Source organism: Sorex fumeus, unplaced genomic scaffold, assembly GCF_029834395.1.
Source record: "Sorex fumeus unplaced genomic scaffold, SorFum_2.1 ptg000013l, whole genome shotgun sequence".
NCBI lineage: Eukaryota > Metazoa > Chordata > Mammalia > Eulipotyphla > Soricidae > Sorex > Sorex fumeus.
In genome coordinates, this window is record NW_026606070.1 from 33,349,680 (window position 1) to 33,375,003 (window position 25,324).

At 39.0% G+C, this 25,324-nt stretch overlaps 1 protein-coding gene across 2 annotated transcripts in view; it reads right to left on the minus strand.

Moving 5' to 3' along the window:
* GABRB1 (gamma-aminobutyric acid type A receptor subunit beta1) overlaps positions 1–25,324 on the minus strand; it is a 409,024-nt gene that overhangs the window by 10,893 nt on the left and 372,807 nt on the right. For both annotated transcript variants that reach the window (XM_056111285.1, XM_056111284.1), the window contains 3 exons: positions 10,659–10,796; positions 10,387–10,539; positions 5,609–5,853 (listed from right to left, as the gene is read on the minus strand). In XM_056111285.1, the coding sequence (XP_055967260.1) occupies positions 5,609–5,853; positions 10,387–10,539; positions 10,659–10,796 (536 nt within the window). The remainder of the gene's footprint in view (positions 1–5,608; positions 5,854–10,386; positions 10,540–10,658; positions 10,797–25,324) is intronic.

A 25,324-nucleotide genomic window follows, 5' to 3' on the forward strand; every position in this document is an offset into this window, starting at 1 on the left:
AGTTTGGGGTAGAGAATGATGGAAATAAGAAAACAGAAACTGTTTTACACACTGGGGTATTTTATACATAGACAAATTATTCACTAGTTGCTTTGGGAGTCCTAGTATCTCAGATAAATGCTTTTGAGAATTAAATATAAAATGTGTTGCAACCAGCAAACACACTCTATTCTGAATGATACGAATAAGGATCAATTTTCAGATTTATTTTTGATGAGCTTCTTAAACAGAGTCATCCAAAAATCTTATTAGTAATGTTTTGCTATTCATGTATAGAAGAGTGATTCTGTTTGGAGTAATGATTGCTTTTCACCTAGTTGGAAAAGAGAAAGTAGAATGTGTAATGTTAGTATGTGTGTCTTGGGGTTTATGAACTATTGAGCCAAAGGGGGTATGTTCTTGCTACTGCATCACATTAGGCAGCTCTTCTTCACTATATTAACTACATTTCCTTAGGCAATCAACTTAGCACTTTTTTTACTTTATTGCTCTTGACTGAAGAAGAATTAAGAGCAGAGCAGAGTCATCAATCAACTTAGTTTCTAATATACAAGGAGGAATTTGCTAGGAAAATCTATGAGAGGGCCTATTAAAATGTCAACACAGGTTGAAAGCAATCTATAAGTGACACACAGACATACATACATACATACATACATGCACCATTACCACTGGCCACCCTTCATCAAAATTAATTTCCTATTTTGGAAAAAATACATATATGTATCAAACAATTATCATTTTAAGAATAACTTTAGATTCTTTCTTTGGGGGTAACCATAGTAGTATAATAGGGAAAAGTTTCATAGTTACACATGAATTATAAAGGTATGCTTCCTAATTTTGTAATTATCATTAGTTTAGTAAATATTTAAAATACATTAAGTGCCTGTTTTGTGCTAGGCTTTGTGTCAGATATTGGAGCAGCAAAGAGAAAAGATAACATCTTTGTTGCCCTCTGAAAGACTTTTTATTTTGCTTTATAGCATTAATAGGGCTATTGTACATATGTTTGTGTGATGTTCACCATTTCTCTCATACAAATGTAAGTTGTTTTATTAGTTGGTGACTACATTCCAGTGTATAGATAGCACTTGTATAATATGAAGTCATTAAGGACTTCTTAAATTTAGAAAAAAAAGAGATAAACCTAGAGTGCAAGTATAAAGCTACAGGAAGACCAACTCAGCCTGAGGAACAAGAGAAGAAATCAGTGAAGAGGTGATTTGAAGAGAACAAAGTGAACCAATATTTCAAAGAATAAAAGCATGGCAACTGGGGGAAATTATGTTATGATTTCTGAGTAGAGATTATTGATGAAGGGGGCAGCAAGAAGTTAAGAAAGAGGAAAACAGAAAAAGATCACCGAGGCTGTGAGAGCCCATCTTCAGAAGTCTAGATATTTCTCTTTAAGAAAAGAATCTGGGTTGTGATGGATGCCTATTGGTTATACCTATCTTTGGGGTCAGAGAGATAGTACAGCAAGTAAAGTACTTGCTTTGCATTCTGCCAATTTGATTTGATCCCGGGCATCCCATGTGATCCTCTGAGCCTGCCAGGAATGATCTCTAAGTGCAGAGCCAAGAATAAACCCCAGGTGTGGCCTTCCAAAAATAAAAAACAAAGAAAGATCTGTCTTATTCCATTCAATCATTTTTTTGTAACATGCATCCCAGTCCCGTGCTTTTTTTTTTTTGCGCATGTGACTTTTCTGGGTCTTATTGAAGTCTTACTGAAGATCTTACTCTAAGATTTAGGGAAGGCATGCAGTCCAAACTTTGCTATCTCATATTTTCCATCTTTCTGTCCAGAGGAACTGAGTCTACATGAAAATAGGACTTCAGTTCCAAAAAGACAATCCTAGCATCTTTTGTTGATTAGAACAATTAAAGATATTGGAAAGTATCTCTGCTCCAGAGTTGTAGAGAACTTTGACATAGTAAATTAGATTTTCAGAGATCACCACATAGGAAAGAATCCACTGAAAATAAAGTCAGTATTAATTAAATCAGAAACAAGAGACAACAAGTCACACTTCCTAAAGAGATTTGATATTTTCATACTCTCATGTGGAACTGAGCCAAGTTTGGACCAACCAGTTGTGTGGTACAAAAAAATCTCTCTCTCTCTCTCTCTCTCTCTCTCTCTTTATAAAGGGGTAACTCCAAGTGGTTCTCAAGAGACAAAGTGGCAGCAGGGGTGGGAGTTTGGTGTCCCAGTGAATTCTGGCCAACAACCTGAGATTCAAGGTGAATGCCCAAAGATGCAATGTCACACAAGCCTTGCACAGTATCCAGAGGATCATGTGGTTCTGGGTTAATCACTGGTGTCAGCTGCATGCAAGATATGCATCTGAACCTCTGTATTACATCTTCACTTTGCTTTTTTCTTAAGCCTGTCAGGTAAGTCAAATTCTTTTCTTATTCACAAAAGAATTCTAGCTATTTAGTCATTAAAAAAATGGATCCAAAAAATGAGAAAGACAGTAAAGGGAAAGGGCAGGGGGGGAGGGTGGTAAGGAGAGTGAAAGAGAGAAAAAAAGATGTAAAAATATGAGATTCCTGAAAAGGAAAATTAGACCTAAACTCTGGAGACTAGATAATATTAGACCAAGACTAGAGGTTACAATGTGAATACAGTCAGAGTTAGGAAGAGGCCTGAAGGCATTTGCTGTCAATACAGGTTATCATTAAAAATAAAACTATCTTGCCAAGAGTTTTCCATAAAGCCAGTTGCTAAATTGGAATAGTTCAAGTGTCCTAGTTGACCTGAGGGTGAAGCAGTGATAAGTGGCCTGGGAGCCTGGGCCCAAGTAACTGTTCTAAGTTCAAGTTAAGGATGTCACCAGAACACAGCACTGATTTATAGTTAGAAAGTTGTCTGGATATGTAGAAAAAATAATATCAGTGAGTTGTATATTCACTACAATGAATATGAGTGGGAGAGAAGAGGCCAGATTTTAGTACCATATCTTACTTTGAAGGGCAAGTTCATATCTTGGTCTTTAGGGTTGTAGCTATACACTTAGGGCAGAGCTTTGGCAAATTCTACCGGTGTTTCTCCTTACTAAGATAATTTTGAAATAGCCTCTTATCACACACTGACAATACAACTAAAGCATTTTATTTGGATCTATTTGCAAATGGGCCAACATTATTGCTAGCAGATCAGCCTAAATGCTCCAAATTTGTATAAAAGTGGCTGAGAAGTAGTTAAATTACAACCTAGTTGAATTGTGAAATCTTCTTTCAAAATTCTAAATATCATCTCTAGCTTCAAATGATGCCTGAGGGATTCATGAATTCATAGTCTTTATCACTTTGGAGATTAAATCTCTCCTAATGTCTGGATTCAACATCTGTACATGTATAAAAAGATGCTTCAGTGGAGCCGGTGAAAATACAAATCAAGTAAAGCACGTTTGAAGCTTCAGTACCCCTTGGCATGATGGCACAGCCAATGCTATCAAAAGTAACATGTAATGAGTGAAAAATGTCACTGTATGCTTTAGGGATCCCTCAGATGAAAATTGTTTGAGGCCAGAGCATGTGTGTCAGTTGAATTCATTTATTTCATAAGAAAATATAAAAGGAAAGAGGAGAACCATTTGATCATTAAATAAAGAAAATTAGAATATTTTCTATTTTTAAAAATTGAAATGAGGCAATATTTTAAAATTCCACACAGGTGGCATTATTAACTAACTGATTAGAATAATAACCTAGAAGATAAAATAATGCACTTTGTTACTGGCATACTGTCTGACCCTTTTCCTGATTTTAGAAGAGAATAAGGAAGGTAGGAATAGAAAAACCTGTGCAACTGCTGGGATGATCATAAGTTGACTGAGATTGTAACACTCTGTTATTATTTCATCTAAATAAAAAAGAGTTTATGAAGTTTTATCCCTGGTACTAAATATATATAAATATATATATATATTTATCTGGCATTATGTGACACCATGATTCAGAAAGAAAAGCTAACATTGATTTAAAATACAGTTTTTGGAAAAGTCAAAAATAGAAAAATAAAACATAGCAGTCTATAAGACTGCATCCAGGCAAAATCTCCATTAGAGCACAACTAGGAATCAAGTGTAATTGCTTACAACTCCCATCAGCTTATCACCAGGGAAGTCTGATCAATCTACACACCTGCAGTTTTGAAAGTGGGTGATCCAGAACCCAAGGTGTTGGCAGAATAGTGAAAGGGAGATCAGAGATTTAACTCTAGCTCTGGATAAGAAGGAAGCTGTGATGTCATGATTCACAGACCAAAGAAGGAGGATAGAGAAAACTTTGAGGACAATTTAGAAGCTAGGACTTGAGTGGGTTCCTTCTAACAGAGGAGAATAATTCACATGGCTATTCCATGTGTTCGATTGGGATCCTTTTCTCACTCTTTAAAAATCTAGGGAAGGGAAGGACCAAAAAGATAGTACCAAGATTAAGGCACTTGCTTAGAATGGTGCTAGGGCCACAATGCTGCTTCGAATCCTGGCACCATATATGATCTCTAAGCACTGAGCAGGTGTGGTTACAAAGCACTATTAAGTGTGACCTCAAACCAAAAAAAAAAAACACAAAAAACAAACAAGGAAACATGAAAAAAAATCTAGTGATGTCTGTTTCTAGAATAAGCCACCAATAGCAGCAGGTACCTATAGCTGGGTATAGAGGAGGGAGGTGGGATCACAGATAATGCTTAAACAGAGAATAGGTCTGGTCACCAGAGGAGAGTGAAAGCAAGGGGATTTATACCCAGGATGATGAGGATAAGAAGGAACAAACACATCTTTCCCTCCAGACCCAATATCCACAGAAATAGAGCAAATACTGAAAACAAGTGCCACTGAACTGTCTACTAGAAAAACAAAGAACATATCCTAAATCCTCCAGCAGAATCAATGAGAATCAGCTGACATAGTGGGGAGTTTAACAACAGTGAATTTAAAGTAATTTTGATGAAGAAAATGAGACACATCAATTTCTGTACCATCCCACTGAAACTGAATATTATATTTTTAAATTGTAAATGGAAACTTCTCAGTGATAGATTATAAACCAAGACAAAACAAGGATCAATAAGTATATGAGATTGAAGTCAAACTGAACATCTTGTGACCATAGTCAAATAAAGTCAGAAACCAACAACTATAAAAACCCTGAAAAAATGCAAACATTTGGACACAAAACAACAAGCTCCAAACAATTATCGGTAATTAGAAAATGAAAGTAGATATAAAAAGTTACTTGGAGACCAACTGAAATGAAGAGATGATATATCAGATCCTATGTAATATAGCAAGTTAATATTAAAAGGGACGTTTATAGTAATAGTTATTAATAAGCAAGAAAAGTCTCAAAAATTCTTACATTCAAAGGAAATAGAAACAAACAAATGCAAAAAGGAAGAAAATAAACTTAGAACACAAATAAAATAACCTAGAATACAAAAAGATGGCAGAAAAGATTATAGTGTGTTCCTAGAAATGATACATAAAATTGAAAATAAATCTCTTGCTTAACTTCTTTTTCTACTATGTGAGCTCTGGGCCCCATTTTGTAATCTGTTTTATAAGAATATTAAATACAGTTAACATTACCTGGACTTTGTTCATCTCCAGCTTATTCTTTTCATTGGCGCTCTGGTCTTGCTTGCCAGCTCCTTTTTTCTGAGGTCCTTTTCCAAAGAAGATGTAATTTACAAAGGCATATTCCAGCAAAGCCAGGAACACAAACACAAAGCAGCCCATCAGGTAGATATCAATTGCTTTGACATAAGGGATCTTTGGCAGGGTCTCCCTGAGGTGGGTGCTGATGGTCGTCATTGTCAGCACTGTGGTAATTCCTATGAAACAGAAAGACTCAGTTTAGCTGAAGGCACTTTTCTTCCTTCCTTCTTCCTTCCTTCCTTCCTTCCTTCCTTCCTTCCTTCCTTCCTTCCTTCCTTCCTTCCTTCTTTCCTTCCTTTCTTCCTTCTTTTTTTGAAGGGTATGGTGGTAGGGAAGAGGGCTTTTAAGCAAATGCCCAAAGGGTCCAGCAGGACTTCTGGCAAGACAAAGCCAGTAGGGCCACAAAGTTTGATTCTTAGGTAATTAGGCTCTACTTGGGCCCACTGGTGCTGGGGGCGGGGGTGGGGAGCAGGGTGAGGGCAGGCCCTAAATACCCACGCAACACAGGCACCATCACTTCTGAGCTTTTTTCCTGATCCTGAAGACACTTTTTATGTTTTCATTTCTAAAATTTAGAGCAGTGATTTTTGTTTTTATTTTTTTAATAGCTGCAGACTAGTGAAAATAGGATAAATATCTCAGGGATATTTAATGCAGAAAGAGAATCAGGGCTGGAGAGATAGTACAGCGGGTAGGGTTTTTGCTTTGCATTCGGTCAACCTGGGTTCGGATCTCCGGCATCCCATATGGTTCTCTGAACACTGCCAGGTGTAATTTCTGAATGAAGAAAGTAACCCCTTAGCATCAAGCTGACTGTGACCCAAGAAGCCAAATAAATAACTAAATGAAAACCATTATTTACAATAGGAATATTTATATATTAATATTTGTAATGACAGTGCTACAATGCATTTGCTAGAGCAAGTTTTTGTAATAATACTGCTGCATGATGCAGGTGTCATGGTCATGGTCACGCTGCATGATGCAGGTGTAGCATATGTTAATTAGAATTAGTTTTTTTTTGTATGAAATGGAAGGAAATTTCTGTAGACTGGCACTGGTAATGTGGATGGCAGTTGAAAAACACTGTTTTAGAGGACAGATGTCACTTTCTTTTAAGTGCCCCAGAATTAAGGTGCAGTGTGAGCAGTTGGGTGAAATTTGAATGCAAACACTGTAGACTCCTGCTACAGTGTGTGAATAGGTAATAAAATACATCAAGGATAGAAAACCAATTTTTTAAAATATAAAGGTCAAAGAAAAAAAGAAAGTATGTGGAAAGGCATATCATAATCCCATTGACAGGACTATTGCATATTATCATGTCACATTTTTTCTGCCTTCCTTCAGTCTCTCCTTTCTGTATCTATCTTTGTCATAATAATTCCCACAGCAGCCGCTAGCAAGCTCAAAGTTGGTATCATCTTAAGAATGGCTTTATTGCATGAATTTATATTATACAGGATCACAAAGTATAATCTTTTAAAAAAACAATGTTTGGTGTGTAGTGAGACAACAAATCAAAAGGTGAGATAAGAAAGTTGAGGATTTGCACTATTTGTTTTATGTAATTTTTACATATAATACAATCTTGATGTTTTAGCTTTTCTGATTTTTTTAGTTACCTTTATTAATTACGTTGTATTAACTCCAAATGTTTTGATTCCAACGACTAGAGTGAATCAATTCCCTGGAGTCAGGAATAAACTTCTTAAAAAATTTCAACTTTGGATTTGTAAAAGAAGTTTAAGACTGCAAACTCTCAGGAGGAAGATTTTGTTTTATCTATGTTATTAAATATGGCATTTTAAATATTAGAACATTTCTGTGCTTCTGAGTTTACTCACTGGCAGTGGGAAATGTGGAAGGGATATAGACAAGAAGGGACTTACAGACAGTGGTGGAAGGACATTCGCACATTGGTAGTGGATATGTAGTGATAACATTTTATGTTTAATACATAGTAAATATGAATATAAACTAACATATTTATAAATATTAACACTATTAGCACTATTATAAACCATATTATTTCATTAATGATAATAACAATAAGCATCTTGTGCTGATGGTAATAGTCATTGTGTTAGGTAATTAAATTGGGAAATATGTAGTACAAAAGAAGTTGTAATTTCTTGTCATTTGTGCCAAAATAGTAACATTGTACATTTGTGGTATAATATAGTTTTGAGCACTTATAATAACCCCAAATTTGACATGACTGTCATAATAGGTAGTTGAGTATAATAGGGCAGGTTCATCTTTCCCATTTTATACCTATGTAAACAGAAAGAGATGAGTTATTTGCTGTAGGTACCCAACTGATGCACAAAAAAGCAAAAATGTGTTAGGTCAAAGCACCTAAAAGCAGAAATATAACATAAGATATGAAACTTTATGACGTTACTTAAAAGTAAAGATAGGAGCATGAAGCAGATTTTCAATTTGAAGAACAGTAGGCAGAGGAAACAGAAGCAAGAAAATGAAAAGGCAAAATCTTGGTACCTATTTGCCATTTAGATGATTCTAGATAGGTTCTTTGATCTTAGTAGAACAGAAGAAGTAGGAATTCAGAACTATCATACAACAGTAAAAGTGGTGTAATTGAGTGATGTGCTGGACTGACAGAAATACTATCATGCATGATCTTATTTTTGATTTAAAATTTAAATGTAATCTAATATGACTCTAGCTAATGTGCATAGCACATAATTTATTTTCGAATTCATTAATCGCATTTATGTTCCTACTCCTTGAGGACAGAAATGTAAATAAATCAAATCAATGAGCTTGAAAGCTATCCCTCCCTGCAGTGGATAGCATGCTAGATTTTCCTTAAATATAGTCATACTTATATTCAAATAGTATGGTATTATAAACTATTTATTTTCCTTAGTAAACGTTGAAAGGTTGACAGGAGGTGGACACCACTGAAAAACTTAAGTGATGCTAGCAGGACCTGGTTGTTCAGTGCCAAAAGTGAGAAATCATTATTAATAGTATTGTAAACAAACAAAAAAATTAAATAAAATACCCACAAAAAACAAAAGTTCTGACCTTGTATGCATGAGGTCCATAAATTGAGTCCCGGAGACACCACACACACAAAGCAAGGTTGCAGAGGCTCTGCTGTGTGGGGGTCCTGGTGCCTCAACAAAGCATCTGATCTCCCATGTAATAACATGGAAGCTACTTTGAGGGAAGTGGGCAATCTGGTGGAGGGTGTGGTACTAGAATATTTTCTGAAGCAGTATTATTCAAAGTTTTGTAAATCATTGTGCCTAAAATAAAATAAAATTTTGAAAAAGAACATAAAATGTGCCAGCACTGGGGGGCATGTGTGTGACCCCTGGCAAGCATCTGTGTGAGCACTAGTAAGGAGTACAATTCCCTACTAAGTACCACAATACATAGTGTGAGCAATGCAACATGGAATGGGTGTTGCACCCCCTAACTCCAGAAACAATAGCATTTTCAAAAAGGGATGAGGAGAGGATTTTTTTTAAAGTGAGGGAGGGGTGGGAGATAGTCAAAGTGCTGAAATGCATGCTTTGCATGCAGAGATGAGTTCAATTCCCATCACAATTCCACCAAACATGTCAGGTCTGGCATTGCTGGGCCAAATATCAGTGGGCATGGTTAAACTTGCAATTACAGTCTAGTTATGAAAGAATATGTTGATCAGTTAACTCAGTTTGGCACTTTGAGAAGAGGGATATGTGTGTATGTGTATATGTGTGTGTGTGTGCATGTGTGTGCGCGTGCGTGCCTACATTCCAAAGTGATAACTGTAATGCCTTTATTATCAAATAAAGCTGATCCACACATTCAAATTCATCAGACACCAACATTTTCTAACTTTCCAAAGAACCCTTTAAGCCTCAGTTATAGTCCTTCAGTTTGTAGCAATCATTCAACCATGGCAAGATTGATTCTGACTTTAGCTCTCCCAAGTCGGAAACCACTTCCTATCCTGGTAATATCATTGTTATAGGTGACAAGTGTCTATGTCTTATTTAAATGCAATCAATTACATTTAAGAAAGACCCAGATCAATATTATTTAACTTTAGTTAATCTTCACAAGATAGTAATTCCCAACATTTGACATAACTTGCAAATAGTTATATTGCCTTTTGAGTCACGCCCGGTGATGCGCAGAGGTTACTCCTGTCTGGACACTCAGGAATTACTCCTGGCAGTGCTCAGAGGACCGTACGGAATGCTGGGAATCAAACCTGGGTCAGCTGCGTGCAAGGCAACCTCCCACCTGCTGTGCTCCAGCCCCCTGAAGTCATATTTTTTAAGCTTTCTCCAAACTCATTTGAGAATGATGCATTTTAAATGTTTTCCAGAGTAAAAATCAGGATCAAATTGGAACTAATTACAAAGTTAGAAAATTTTGTAACCAGAAGTTTGAAATATTTTCTGTGAAGCCCTAATGTAGCTTTGAATATGCACCAAGATTATTTTTTATTTTGCCAAAATGTTTGAAAGATACAATGTCATGCACATTAATTCTGTACTTAACTGTTTATTTTCAAACACTCTTCTGGTAATCTTGTATTTTTTTATTTTCCACGAGAGAAATCCATGTCTACAGTTCCAAACATTGGTTGTTTGGAATTGGAGTTGGAACAACTGGAAATCGAAACATTGGATTTGGAAGATAAATCATACCAGCCCTCTGAGGTTTGGGGAACTCATTACCTAGTGCCACTCTGGCTGCAGATGCATCATAGTTGATCCAAAAAGAAACCCATGACAGAATTGTAATCAGTGTGGAAGGCATGTAGGTTTGCAAAATGAAGTAACCAATGTTCCTTTTCAGACGAAAACTTAGCGACAGTCGTGGATATGCCCCTGAGTTAAGAGAATAAATACAAGAAAGGAAAAAAAGAAAAAAAAATTAGGTCATCACTTGGCTGAAACCTTCTTTATTTCACAGTGTTCCTAGTTCATTTTTGAAGAAATATCCTCACCTGTTGTGAACTCAACCTTCTTGGAAACCATCTTATAGTCTACAATTGAAAATTGAGGAAGCTCAATTTTGTTCACTCCAGTTACTGCAGCTTCTCCTCCATTCCAGTAAAACTCAATGTCATCAGTGGTATAGCCATCTGAAACCAAGAAGTAGAACAGTATTCAGTAGAGTTCACTTGATCTTGAAATTATTTTGAAGACAGCCTGGAATGTGGAAAAACTTTCTCAGCAAGAGGTTGTAAAATGACTTTGCTATCATCAGGATGCATGTAGGTCTCCTGTGGCTTGCTATTTCTGTTGGATTGGGTGGATGGATGCTTTTGCTTTTGCAGACATATATTTTGATCATTTAGTACAATGTAATATATTTTTAGCATCTTTACTTTAACTATGTCTACCACTGGGCATTCTTGGGTTGGATTGGGAGATGGCTGGATTCCACATGTCTGGATATTAATTTGAGCATGCATTATTTGACAATATTAGTAGCAACAGGAATAATTGAGCATGTGTTTGTTAAATTGGCAACAGAAAATGTAAAGCTCTAAGTATAAAGACCAAATTTGTACAAACCCATTAATAACAAGACATTAAAAGTGTACTTACTTTTGGAAATGTATAGCCATATGTACATATATACATATGTATGTGAATATCAATTTAGGAATACAAATATTAATATTCTTTAATTACAACTTAAAGAGTGAAGTTTTAATAGTCAAATGAGTGTATATATATGCATATATAGATATGTATATACATATATATTTTTTTCGGTTTTGGGACTTCAGTCAGCTGTGCTCATGACTTACTTCTGATTCAATGCTCAGGGCTCACTCCTGGCAGGGTTTAGGGACTCATGTGTGGTGCTAGGAGTAGAACTGGGGTCCACTGCATGCAAGGCAAGTGCCTTACCCATTGTACTGTCACGCAGACCTTGAACCAAGTTAATGCTTAATACTACTAAGTTAGATAAACACTTATTAATTTAAGGCAAAAGTATAGAGGACTGTAGACTGCATGAAAGGATCTACCCTGACGTTCCTTCTCTTTCTGCTTTTATTTCCACTCCCACTGCAGTGTTCTAGCTGTTATGGTCATCTAGGTGAGAAACCTGCGTATGAAAAATGTATGGGTAGCACTGTAGCACTGTCCTCCCATTGTTCATCAATTTGCTCGAGCGGGCCCAGTAACATCTCCATTGTGAGACTTGTTGTTACTGTGTTTGGCATATCCAATACGTCTCAAGTAGCTTGCCAGGCTTTGCCATGCAGGCAAAATACTCTCGATAGCTTGCTGGGCTCTCTGAGAGGGGTGGAGGAATTAAACCCAGCTCGGTCGGGCCGGTGGCTTGCAAGGCAAACACCCTACCTCTGTGCTATAGCTCCAAACCATTTAAGGCAAGGAAAAGGCTGTATCTGTCATTGTTTTCTAGAGAAAAATATTTTTTTTGAGTGCTTTTTTGGGTCACACCTGGCGATGCACAGGGGTTACTCCTGGCTCTGCACTTAGGAGTTACTCCTGGTGGTGTTCAGGGGACCATATGGGATGCTGGGAATCGAACCCGGGTCCGCCACGTGCAAGGCAAATGCCCTACCCACTGTACTATCTCTCCAGCCGCTGAGAAAAAGATTTTTCTAAGTTCATTTTATATTTATATTTGTTTCAAATATAAAAGCATTAAATCTTTTCATTTAGATTCAGGACTGTGTTCAAAGGTAAGCTTTTAATATAGTAGACATTATGCTGACCTACTTTTGATTAAAACCAGCTATACCTTTTTCAAGAGATAGAAAGAATATATTTAAAATTTGGATGCCAAAGGATTGCCATCATGACACTGCAAGAATGTAAGATATTTTAAACTATTTTCCCTGATTTTTTCCCCAAAGGGAAATAAAAATGTCAGCTTCATAGCTTTAAATATTTCTTTGATTTTGTTTTGGGGCCATAATTGGCATTGCCTGGGGGTTACTCCTGGCTCTGTGCTCAGGAGTCACTCCTGGTGGTGCTCAGGGGACCATATTGGAAGTTGCTAATCGAGCTCGGGTCTGCAAACGCCCTACCCACTGTACTATTTGTCCGGCCCTTAGTTCTTTAAATATTTTTAACTCCTCTGCAAAAGGCTGTCTTTCGAATTTTTGTCCTTCTGCACATTGATTGCACAACTGCTTCATATTTGTTAATTTTCCAGCCTTTGACAGTTATCATTCACTATAATGTGTTTCAATTTTCTTTTTTATTTCTTTTTAAATCATCTTTGTAGGACCAAGAACTTACTCTCTCTTCAAAGGTAATCTTCCACACACAGTACTTCATTTTATAATATCTCAGTTGTAGACACAGAAATAAAAGATATGTGCTTCTAGAGTTAATCCTCACTGCCTGAGAGACTGGAATACCTTCTTTACAGAATTTTGAATGAACTACATAGGACTAACTGGTTTTGGGCATTCCTCTGTTACTGTGATTTTTAACATTACTCTGAGACTCTGATATCATCTGATCTGAAGAGAATGAGAAGACAATTCATGGATTGAAATGAAATGTTTTCAAAAGACACATTGGTCTGTGATTTTCTAAAAGCACAAAATATAGGGAGACAGCTCAAAGGGCTGGGTTATGTGCTTCGCTTGCAGATGCCCCAGGGTTGATCCCTAGTACCACATGTACCTTGAGCATCATTGGAATCAATCTTGGAGCACAGAGCAAGGAGTAGCCCCAGCACTGCTGGTGTGGGTATAGCTCCAGAACACAACCAGAACAAAAAAAAATCAAACAACACTTCTTAGCAATAAGCAAACAACCCATTAAAAAAAGCCAATGTCTTTAACAAACACTTCACCAAAGAAGATAAAAAGATTACAGGGAAAAGAGCAAATCCAAAGATGCTCTTTATTATATGTTATCAGAGAAATGAATAACATAAACATGAGATTCAGGCCTGTCAGAGGTAGATGGGATGACTGTGGCCAAGATTACAGCAGAGAGGAGCTTCGTCTTGTAACTGTGTGTTCTTATGAACTTGAATGGATATATGTGTGTCTTGCTGACTATGTGACACTTCAAGATCCTGGTCGAAAAACTGACAGAAAGGCAGATCTTTAAGAACTCAGCATCTTGGATGCAAGTGCTTCTGTGAAGTCAACCTGGACCTGCTGTGAAGAAGAAAATGATATTCTAGGGCCCTACTGACCTGTGTCTCTTCAGAGTCATAAAAGACCTATCAACCTCAAACCAGTCAGTGAAATAATTCACTACATCTGTGAGATAAAAAGCAAATCAGCTGGTTTGGGAGAAGAATAGCATATGCCAGACAAAAGGATAATTTCTCCTCATGGACTTTTTATTTGTGATTAAAAAAATGCCTCAGCAACATCTGTCTAGTAAAATGGCATGGAAAAATCTTTCTCATAATGAGAGATGGAATCAAAATTAGTACAACACATTTCTAAAAAATCTTTTCGGAGGAAAAACAATGAATCTAAATTTAAAGCTCTCTTTTGGCCTGACAACTTGGGATTGGATTTTAGATTGGCACATCTCTTACCCTTAGCTTATCTTTCTATAGTGTTTTGCCATCTTTCCCTTATGCCCTGTCCTTGTTAGACCATTAACAGTTCACAATAAATCCACTAACTGACCTCTTCCAAGTGACAGTGCTCATGGTGCTGCTTTAAGTTGGCTATAGAATGTTTGAACTGGAATTATTTGTTAGAAAGGAAGCTCTTAAACCCATTACATAGAGACTCAGTGGAGGGAAGAACTATTTAAAGCTCAAAGTCTGAATATGAACTTCTGCCCTTGTTCCAATTTAGGTCTGAATTTATGGTACAATTTTTTTTTTACCTCATTAATCTTCTGAGCTTGTTGGCCCTGATGGGAGGGAGGGTTCATTTCTAATAGATAGACAAAAAGGTGGGCTGACAGAAGACAGTTTCTGTGTTCAACTTTAGAGCTGCATGTTGGAGGAAACCTGCTTGTTCATGTCTCTTTACTGAGCGCACAAACATGAGGTTTAACGGACTCTTCCTGGGCATCACAGTTTCTCTGGCTCCAACCTCTCTTTCATCTTTCCAGCTCTGTGAAGGGAACCTCTGTGCTCTAAGGCATAGACATCACTACTTTAAACAGGCAAGGGAAGTCAATGGAAATAATATTCGATATTACAATATACATGTTTTGAGTACTTTTATAGGTTGACGACCACATGAGACATTAAGAAAATTCAAGGGGACACAAAATTGAGCACTTTTGGGGATCTTGTGGCCTAAATGAAATATTTGAAAATTGTTGAATTAAGGGAGTTAAATATGGCTTTACAGAGGATTTGGTCAGTTGAGTGGAGAAGGCTTGTATACCAGGAAGAATAACTTGTGGGGCGAATAACATAAAGGCAGAGTGATGACAACATAAGTGGATATTTTCTGCCTATTTGTCCAACTAGCAACTCTTTGTGAACAAGAGAAATGGACTAATAAAGGAACCCTGAATATGCTTACGAACACCATAAAAATTTCAGATTTCAATAAAGGTAAAACTGGGTCAAAAGGAATAAAATGACTCGGTAGCTCTGACAGAGTGGGGGAAGACATGTAGGCAGATAATACAGACTAGTCAAATCCTTTTGCTGCCAATCAACTTGTATTAATGTAACTCTGTTTGTCATGAACAAAGTATAAAATCATGTTGATTTTTCACTTAGCTCATCTGTCTTTCTCCCACTAGGCTTTGAGTTCCTTGAGGTCAGGAATTAACTCCCGCTAAGTTTTAGATGCCAGTGTCTAGCATATGCATAAAATTTGCAGCATCTATTCAACGTCCAGTAAAAGTGTAGAGATGATTTTATTCCTGCTTCTCATCATCAGGACTGCTGACATTGCTACACTGACCATTGCTTGACAGCTAGGCTTAGCATGTGATTCTCATTCAATAAGTGGATCTTTACTGAGTACTATATGCCAAGTGGTGACAAAGTTTAGGTGATACTGTCATTGTCACTGTCTCCTGTTCATCGATTTGCTCAAGCGGGCCCAGTAACATTGTGAGACTTGTTATTGTGTTTGGCATGTCGAATATGTCACAGGTAGCTTGACAGGCTTTGCTGTGCAGGTGAGATACTCTGGGTAGCTTGCCAGGCTCTCCGAGAGGTGCGGAGGAATCAAACTTGGGTCGCCATGTTGGCTGCGTGCAAGGCAAACGCCCTACTGCTGTGCTACAAAGGTAGACAAAATGGCACTTCAGAGCAAAACTCCATTTTGAATTCTTCTATTGAAAGTACTATATGAACTAACTTCTTTAACCATATACTATGATCTTCAGAAAACGCAACACTACAGATCCCAGAATATCTCGCAATTTTTTTTCCCTTTATTTTATTTTATTTTTTTTTAAAGTTGTAGATTTACAATTTTTTGTGCTTTGGTTTCAATTATACAATGATCAGATACCCATCCCTCCACCAGTGCCCATTTTCCACCACCATGGATAATATCCCTCCCACCCCCATCCCCCCATCCCCCCTGTCTCTGTGGCAGGGCAATCCCCTGTGTTCTCTCTCTCCTTTTGGGTGTTGTGGTCTGCAAAAGAGGCATTGAGTGGCAAACATGTTCAGTCCATAGTCTACTTTATATCTCACAATTTAAGATTGTGGAGATCACATAGATTCCCTGAATGTCACAGATGGTATCCAAGGCACTCTTTTTTGCTCCAACGTACAGATGACTTTAATCAGGAATTCTGGTGTCAGATTTCTGTGGTCCTGAAATCCACAAAGTGGTCAGAGTTACTGAGTAACCTTCTCTGTTGTGGGGAAGCTATCAGTAAGCACTGAGTTCTGGGAGTCATTTCTAGGTACCCAGCACAGAGCCAAATACTTCATCTCTCCAATTTTATAAACTGCTCTTCTCTATATTAAATTCCTTACTTATGCTAGCCACATAGGCTTCTGCCACAGAAAGTAGACTGGAACACAGTTTCACTAAAGGGAATAATTATTTTCTCAGTTTTGGGATCTCCAGAGCTTTTCACAAAAATCTGCGTTGTGGATTATGCCAACCTTTCATTTGATCTTTCTGCATTCACACCCTGCTTTCTCTGCTCTGTTCTGACTGGTGGGGTTGGGCTCCCAACCTCCATTACTCCACATGATGTAAATGCACATGAAGTAAATGCTTTTTCCTTTGTGGAGCAGCCACAGTCTCATCTCAAGTTTCTCGATGTAGGGTCTTAACTGGATTAGAACAATTATTAAAATACCCTCTCCTTTGCCTTGGTGACTGGTACAGGCTTAGGTAGCTCATAGCAATTCCTTTGGCAATTAATGATTCAGAAATAGGCAGGTGATCCAAAATGGTTCTGTCCTAATGAATATCAGAATTTTAATTTGAATGTCAGTAAAGAGAAAGTGTTCCTTCCTCTCTGAGCTCTTGGCCATCAAGAAATAATGAGTTGAGAGAGGATGGCTCAATGACAGGGCTCCCGGTCTTCATCACTTCATGTGAAGTGCCACCACTGGGAAGAACTCACTGAAGATGAGAGGGCACAGGAGGAAAGGAGATTCTTATTCTGGCAGTGTGGCTGTACCACAGATACCTGTGATTACTGCCCGAGTACCAGGGTGGTTTTAGGTGCTCATAGCTGAAGAAGAGGTAGCACCAGCTTTGGTGACTCCAGAAACATCTACTATGGCATTTTTGGATAGGTCTCAGGCTCAGAGACTGCAGCATAGGGCTAGTAGTCGCTTTTGACTTTTGATCCTTCACATCCTTTTTCCTAACCCCCCTTTGCTTTTCCAGCCCTTTCATGCTTTGTAATCAAGGCTCTATATCAAATTCCCTTTTGGGGGAAAACCTTGAGTGTTTCTACTTTCCTTATGTGATCTTGTCAGTGTCATCATGTATTCTAAAATACAAATATTGCATCTGTTTGTTTAGATTTGCATAGATTCTGATATTTATCTCCTTTTGTCCTAGTTATATTAGAAATTTTTGATGACAAACCTCTTTGATTTTATTAAAAAATTCCTGTGTCTAAGAATCTAGAGCAGATACATTCTACATTAACTATCAGATACACCTCTCTTTCTCTCTCTCTCTCTCTCTCTCTCTCTCTCTCTCTCTCTCTCTCTCCCTCTCTCACACACACATTTAATTAAATTTTATTTTTGGAGTATGGGTTCAAGTCTTATATAGGTGATGTATACTCTTTGCCACTGAATTATATCCTGATCCCTCAACAAATACATTTTTGCTGTATGAATACAATAGTAAAATGCATTTTGCTACTTATAATTTTAAGCATATTGTCTCTGATGGATAATCTGTTATAAAGAAGTTTTTAAAAAATTTTTTTATTAGTGAAATGCCATGAGGTACAGTTGTAGAATTACAGATTTTTGTACTTGAGTTTCAGTTATACAATGATTGAGTACCCATCCCTCCACCAGTGCCCATTCTCCACCACCAATGATCCCAGTATCTCTCCCAGCCCCCATCCCCCAATCCCACCCTGCCTCTGTGGCAGGGTATTCCCTTTTGTTCTCTATCTCCTTTTGGGTGCTGTGGTTTGCAAAAGAGGCATTGAATGGTAATCATGTTCGGTCTATAGTCTACTTTCAGCATGCATCTCTCATCCTGGGAGGATCCTCCCAAAACTGTTTACCTCTCTCTGAGCCTCCTTTTCCCCTAGCATGTATGGCTGGCCTCCAAGCCATGGAGTGAAACTCCTGGTACTTATCTCAGCTATTCTTGGGTGTTAGTCTCCTATTTTGCTACTTTATTTTCCCCAGATGAATGCAATCTTTCTATGTCTGTCCCTCACTTTCTGACTCATTTTGCCTAGCATGACACTTTCCATATAGTACCACTTGTATGTAAATTTCATGACTTCATATTTTCTGACAGGTACATAGTACTCCACTGTGTAGATGTACCAAAGTTTCTTTAACCAGTCATCTGTTCTTGGGCACGCAGGTTTTTTCCAGGTGTTGGCCATTGTGAACAGTGCAGCAATGAACATAGAAGTGCAGATGTCATTTCAACTGTACTTTTTTTTGCCTCTCTGGGATATATTCCCAGACGTGTTATTGCTGGGTCAAATGAGAGCTCAATTTCTAATTTTTTGAGAATCGTCCATACTGTTTTCGAAAAGGGCAGAACCAGTTGGCATTCCCACCAGCAGTGAAGGAGGGTCCCTTTCTCACCACATCTGCAACAACACCGGTTGCTTTTGTTCTTCTAGATGTGGGCCAGTCTATGTGTAGTGAGATGATATCTCATTGTTGTTTTGATCTGCATCTCCCTGATGATTAGTGGTGTAGAGCATTTTCTTATGTGCATTTTAGCCATTTGGATTTCTTCTTTGAGAAAGTTTCTGTTCATTTTATTACCCCATTTTTTGATGGAGTTGGATGCTTTCTTCATGTGGAGTTCAACCAGTACTTTGTTTATCCTTGATATCAACCCCTTTTTGGATGGCTTTTGGGCAAATATCCTTTCCCATTCTGTAGACTGCCTTTGTATTTTGGTCACTGTTTCTTTTGAGGTGTAGAAGCTTCTTAGTTTAAGATAGTCCCATTTGTTTATCTCTGTTTCACTTGCTTGGCCAGTGGCTTGTCACTTTGAAGATACTGTTCGTTTCAATGTCGTGGAGGGTTTTGCCAACCTTGTCTTCAATGTACCTTATGAATTCTGGTCTGATGTTGAGGTCTTTAATCCATTTTGATCTTACTTTTGTACATGGTGTTTGGCAGAGATCTGAGCCCATTTTTTTGCATGTCGATGTCCAGTTTTGTCAGCACAATTTGTTAAAGAGGCTTTCCTTGCTCCACTTCACATTTCTTGCTCCTTTATCAAAGATTAGATGATCCTATGTTTGGAGGGAGATGTCAGTATATTAAACCCTGTTCCATTGGTCTGCAGCTCTGCCTTTGTTCCAGTACCATGCTGTTTTAATTATTACTGCTTTGTAGTAGGGTTTGAAGTTAAGGAGGTTGATTCCTCCCATTTTCTTTTTCCCAAGAATTGCTTTAGCTATTCGTGGGGGCTTATTGTTACATATGAATTTCAGGAGTGTTTGCTCCATTTCTTTGAAGAATGTCATGGGTATTGTTATAGGGATCACATTGAATTTGTACAATGCTTTGGGGAGTATTGCCATTTTGACAATGCTAATTCTCCCAATCCATGAGCAAGGGATATCTTTCCATCTTCTCGTGTCCTTTTATTTCCAGAAGTAGCTTTTTGTAATTTTCTTTGTACACCCTGGGTCGCTCACCATCCCTGATTCTATTCCTGTTCATCCCCAATGCTGTAACCATTCTTCCTCCCCAGGTCAGTCAATACTCGAACCCAGGACTTGGCTTTCTCTGCGTATGCGCCCCAGGTTTCCTCTAGGACCCTAGAATGCTCACCATGCCTGGGCCTCTTCCTGTTCATTCCCAACGCTGTGCCTTGTCTGCTTCCTCTCCCAGGTTGTACCCCCCAACACACCAGGTACCCGTAGGGGGCGTGCCATCTTCAGAACTGGGTTGGCCTCTGTAGAAGTGGGAGTGGCCTAATTTTGGGCCCAAAGACACACTCATACCCAGCAATCTCGTGTAACATCTCAATCTCCCTACCTCCATACCAACACGAAGAAACAATACAAATCCCCACCACAAGGGGAGGACGATGAAAAGACTCCAGAAGCCTCAGTAGGTGCAACTCACCTAAAGGACCTCTCTGAGAAAGAATTCAGATATGAAGTAATGAAGATGTTCAATGAACTCAGTGAAACAGTGAGGCAGATATCTTGTATTGTTCTTGAGCCAGATTTAGCTCTAAACTGGAATGAGTCTGTTCACAAAGCTCCCACATGTGGGCTTAGGTTCCAAGGAAATGGAAAATTAATTTTAACCCAACCGAATAATTAGGCGATATATGACAACCTCAGAATGATCTTCAAATGATAAGGGAGAATTTTGGCAGTTTTGAGAGTCAGCAATGGAGTTCAGAGTTGAGAGGAGAATAGGTAGCAGGTAAACCAAGACAGCACCTTTCATTGTCTTACAGGGCCAAAGAGCATATCACTTCAATGCCACACACACACACACACACACACACACACACACACACACACAGAGAATATGGCACCAATTAATGCAGGTTTTAATAAAATTCAATAACATGCAATAAAAAGTCTGGGTTTCCATTTCTAAAACTAATTGCACTTTGTTTAACTAAAACCTGTTAGGCTTAGTATTCAAGGCACTGAGATAATTATGGATTATCTGAGGGAAAGAAAAAGAATGGTCACTCCATTTCAGGTAGAAGCTGGAGTTCTCATGGGAACAATAATGGCAGCTGGAGCCAAAGAAAGAATAGAGGCTCAGAAATACACTATTATTCAAAGGTTACACAAGAACATTTTGCCACAGAGAGTGAACATCAATTTACTCACACCTAAACAACCTATTTACCAAAGGTTTTCCTTTATGAACCAGTGACTTCACACAGTGTCTCAATGCCTGAACACTTGGATACCAAGATGCTGTTTCCTAGCAACAATAACTACAAAGAAGCTCTCAAAATTTCCTCTCAGCCCCTGGGGACTTCTTAGTGGTACAGAAAGTACAGATAAAATTAAGTTGATGTCAATAGATAAAGATGCATGGGATGGTGCAAATGCAGAAAAATCTGGATGCTGATGTGCTTCCTTGCTATTAAGAACACTCTATTTTGGATGCCTTTTCTTATCTAGAAATAAAAACTATTCCCCACTGTGCTTAATAGAGCTGGTGGGATGGTCTAAAATTGTACTTAACCATGTTTTCTGTAATGTAGAGATTTAAACTTATAATCCATGAGTGGGTAGAAGTAAATGCATTTCCCTTTGTGAAGCAGCCACAATCTCATCTCAAGTTTCTTGGTGTGGGGGCTTAATTGGCTTAGAACAATTATTAAAATATCCTCTCCTTTGCCTTGGTGACTGGTATGGGGTTAGGTAATAAGCCGGGTTGGAGACTATTAGCTCATAGAAATTCCCTTGACAATTAATGGCTCAGAAATAGGGAGATGATCAAAAATGATTCTGTCCTAATGACCATCAGAATTTTTATTTAAGTGTTGGTAAAGAGAAGGTGTTCCTTTCTCTCTTAGCTGTTGGCCATCAAGTAATAATCAGTTGAGAAGGAATAGCTCAGTGACAGGAACCAGTATGTGTCCTCCCTGTTTATATCAATGTTTTCTTATATCTAATAGTGTCCTCAGTCATATTCTTAATTTCAACATTTCAAAAGTGATCTATTGAAATAAATATAATAGACTCCCACTTTCCACTTGCAGCTGCTCCTTTTTTTCTGCCCTTGTAGTTGTGTTGATTCTTCTGGTTGTTTGGGCTATGCTCTGTATTGCTCAAGAGTTATTACTAGCTCTGGGCTCAGAAGTGATCCATGGCAGAGATCAGGGAACTTTGTGTGGTTCTGGAGATGAAACCAAGTTGACTCAAGTTGCTGCCTGAGAAGCAAGTGTCTTGCCACCTCTACTATCTTCCTGCCCCTTGTATGGATTCTTTCTGTACACAATTCTTAGATCATTGAAGTGAATATCAGGAGGAGATTAGAAATCCAATGGGGTTTAATCTTTCCAGTGGCTCCATATCTGCTAATCTCATTGATTCAAAAGGTTACTTTGTATTCTTTGCTCATGTATCATCATCATGCTACACAGGTTGTTATCATGTATCCTGTGAAATAATAAACCAACTATGAAACTATGTTTAGGCATTTTCATAGTATTAATAAACCTTAAATACAACTTTATGTAATGGTTCAGTTCAGCTTTGACTCGTGTCTGACAGTCCATGGTTTGACTGGTTAGGCATGGTTAGGCATGGCCACCTCCTTGAATTCTCAGTGACATAATTATTAAGGTTTTTAAGGTAATTATTAGGAAATATGTTTTTATAGTAAGTAAAAATTCATTCGCTTGTAGAGGATTCATCATGCCTTCCTTGTCAGTTGATTGCAAATGAACCCAAGCCTTTTCCACATCACTGCACTTCCCCTTTCTTCAGAACACCTCTTATGGTCTCTCTCAGTCTTTTTTAAGATCTCGTCTTTCCTAGGAAATTCTCAGACTTGGAAACTTTTCTCAACTCTGCAATTTGTTTTCTTACATACTCCTGGAAGGGTGGTGCCCAGACTGTGAGGTGGCCACATCTGTTTTGTCCCTTCTGCCTCCTTGAGTTATTTAGCCACTTCACTTACTGCACTGACACAACCCCAGAATTGCTACTGCCCTGGTCATTGAGCCACTCCTGACTGATTTAGTGTGATATGCTGATCTGGAATAATTGCAGAACTTTCACATTTGGAATCTTAGAGCTCAGACATGTTTTCTGGTTTCTTATACACCTTCTGAGGGTCCTCTTATTTCCAAACCTGATTATGTCAGAAGCAAGTCAGGATTTTCAGATTTTTTCTTACTCTAACCAAGTCTTAAGATCATCAGTTTGGCCAATATATACATTTCCAGCATGATTTTACTAGAGTTTTCTCCCTTCCTTCCTTCCTTCCTTCCTTCCTTCCTTCCTTCCTTCCTTCCTTCCATCCTTCTTTATGATTTTGGGCTACACTTCGCAGTACACAGACTTATTCCTGGTTCCCGAAGGGCTCAGGTTCCATATAGAGTGCTGGGGGTCAGACACAGGCTGGCTGCATGCAAGGTGAGCTTCCAATCAGCTGTACTATCTCACTGGCCCCTTACTCCTTTATTTCTGTCTGCATCACTTAATCACTTAACTTCCCGTTAGTCGTCGATTTGTTCGAGCGGGCGCCAGTAACGTCTCCATTTGTCCCTGTCGCGTGCTAGTGTAGCCCAATGGCATCTGTTCGCTCCGGGAACATGAAGGGCCTCAAACCGATCGTTCATGATCTTGACGAAGAAGTCTGACCATCTGGTAGGTGGGCGGCCACGCGGTCTCTTGACATCCCGTGGAATCCAATCAGTAACAGCTCTAGTCCAACGGTCATCTTTAAATCTCATTACGTGACCAGCCCATCTGATTTTCGACACCTTGGCAAATGAGACAGCGTCCCTGATCCTTGATCGTCGACGGATGTCAGAACTCCGGATTCTTTCTCTCATTTGAGTGAAACGTGATATTCCAAGCATAGCTTTTTCTATTCTTCTTTGGGAGACCTGAATGGCGTTCTCATCTTGTTTGCGTAGGGCCCAGGTCTCTGAGGCATATGTTAATGCAGGAAGAACAGTGGAATCAAAGAGATGTGCCCGGAGCCGGAGGTTCTTCGTCCTCTTAGCTATTTCTTCGACGTTCTTGAAGGCGTTCCAAGCCGCTCTCTTCCTCCTGCGCAGCTCGGGTGCCAGGTCATTTGTCATGTTGACCTCTCGACCTAGGTAGACATAGCTGTTGCATTCGGAGATGGTCGTTCCATTGAGAGCGAATGGGGCATCAGGAACAAGGCTGTTTCTCATAAACATTGTCTTCGTAAGATTCAGCTGTAGTCCTACCTTTCCACACTCACGGTCAAAGTCGGCCAGCATTTGTGCCGCTTGGCTGATGTTTGGTGTTATTAAAACAATATCATCAGCAAAGCAGAGGTGGTGTAATTGCCGACCATCTATCTTCACTCCCATTCCTTCCCATTCCAGTCGTCGCATGATGTTCTCGAGGGTGGCACTGAAGAGTTTTGGTGAAATGGTATCACCCTGCCGCACCCCTCTCTTGACATCAACGATCACTTCTTTGTAGAATGGTGAGATCCTGGTAGTGAATCCGCAATAGAGCTCACGGAGGATCCTGATGTATTGGGCTTGAATGCCCTGATTGGCTAGGGCTTCAATGACCGCTTCCGTCTCAACAGAATCAAAGGCCTTCTTTAAATCAATGAACGTTAAGCAGAGCGGCATCTTGAACTCCCGAGAAACCTCAATGAGCTTGGTTATTGTGTGGATATGGTCGATGGTGCTGAATCCTTTGCGGAACCCTGCTTGCTCGCATGGTTGTCCTTCATCTAATGTTCTGCCAATCCTATTCAGGATGACTCGAGTGAACAACTTGTAGATGACAGACAATAGGCAGATCGGGCGATAGTTGCCAATGTCATGGATGTCTCCCTTCTTGAACAGTAGTACGGTCCTGCTGGTTTTCCATTGGGACAGAACCTTGCATTCAGACAGGTAGCGAGTGAAGAGCCGAGCCAGTGTATTGATGAGTACTGACGGCAGGTTCTTCAGGTGTTCAGGTCTGACCTTGTCTGGGCCGGGTGCTGTTTGTTTCTTTACCGACGAAATGGCGTGTCGGATTTCGGAGGGGAGAACGTTGGGAACAACATACCCATCCTGTGGAATTTGGTATGTTGGCAAGTGGACATGGCTATCGAAGAGATTTGAGTAGAAGTCATGGATAATCTTCTCCATTGCCGTTCTGGAGGATGTGATGGATCCATCAGGACATCGGAGGGCAGTCATCTTGGTCTTATAGTTGGCGAAGGACAGGCGGGCCTTACGAATACTTTTCCCGGCTTCTGCGGCATCTACCAGTACTTCTGCTCTTCTCTCTTTGAGGTCTTCCTTGATCGCATCTCTGCACTGCTTTGCAAGCTCGGAGGTTAGCTTGCGGTTGCCTGAGGCATGCGCCAAACCACGCTGGTGAATTAGCTCAA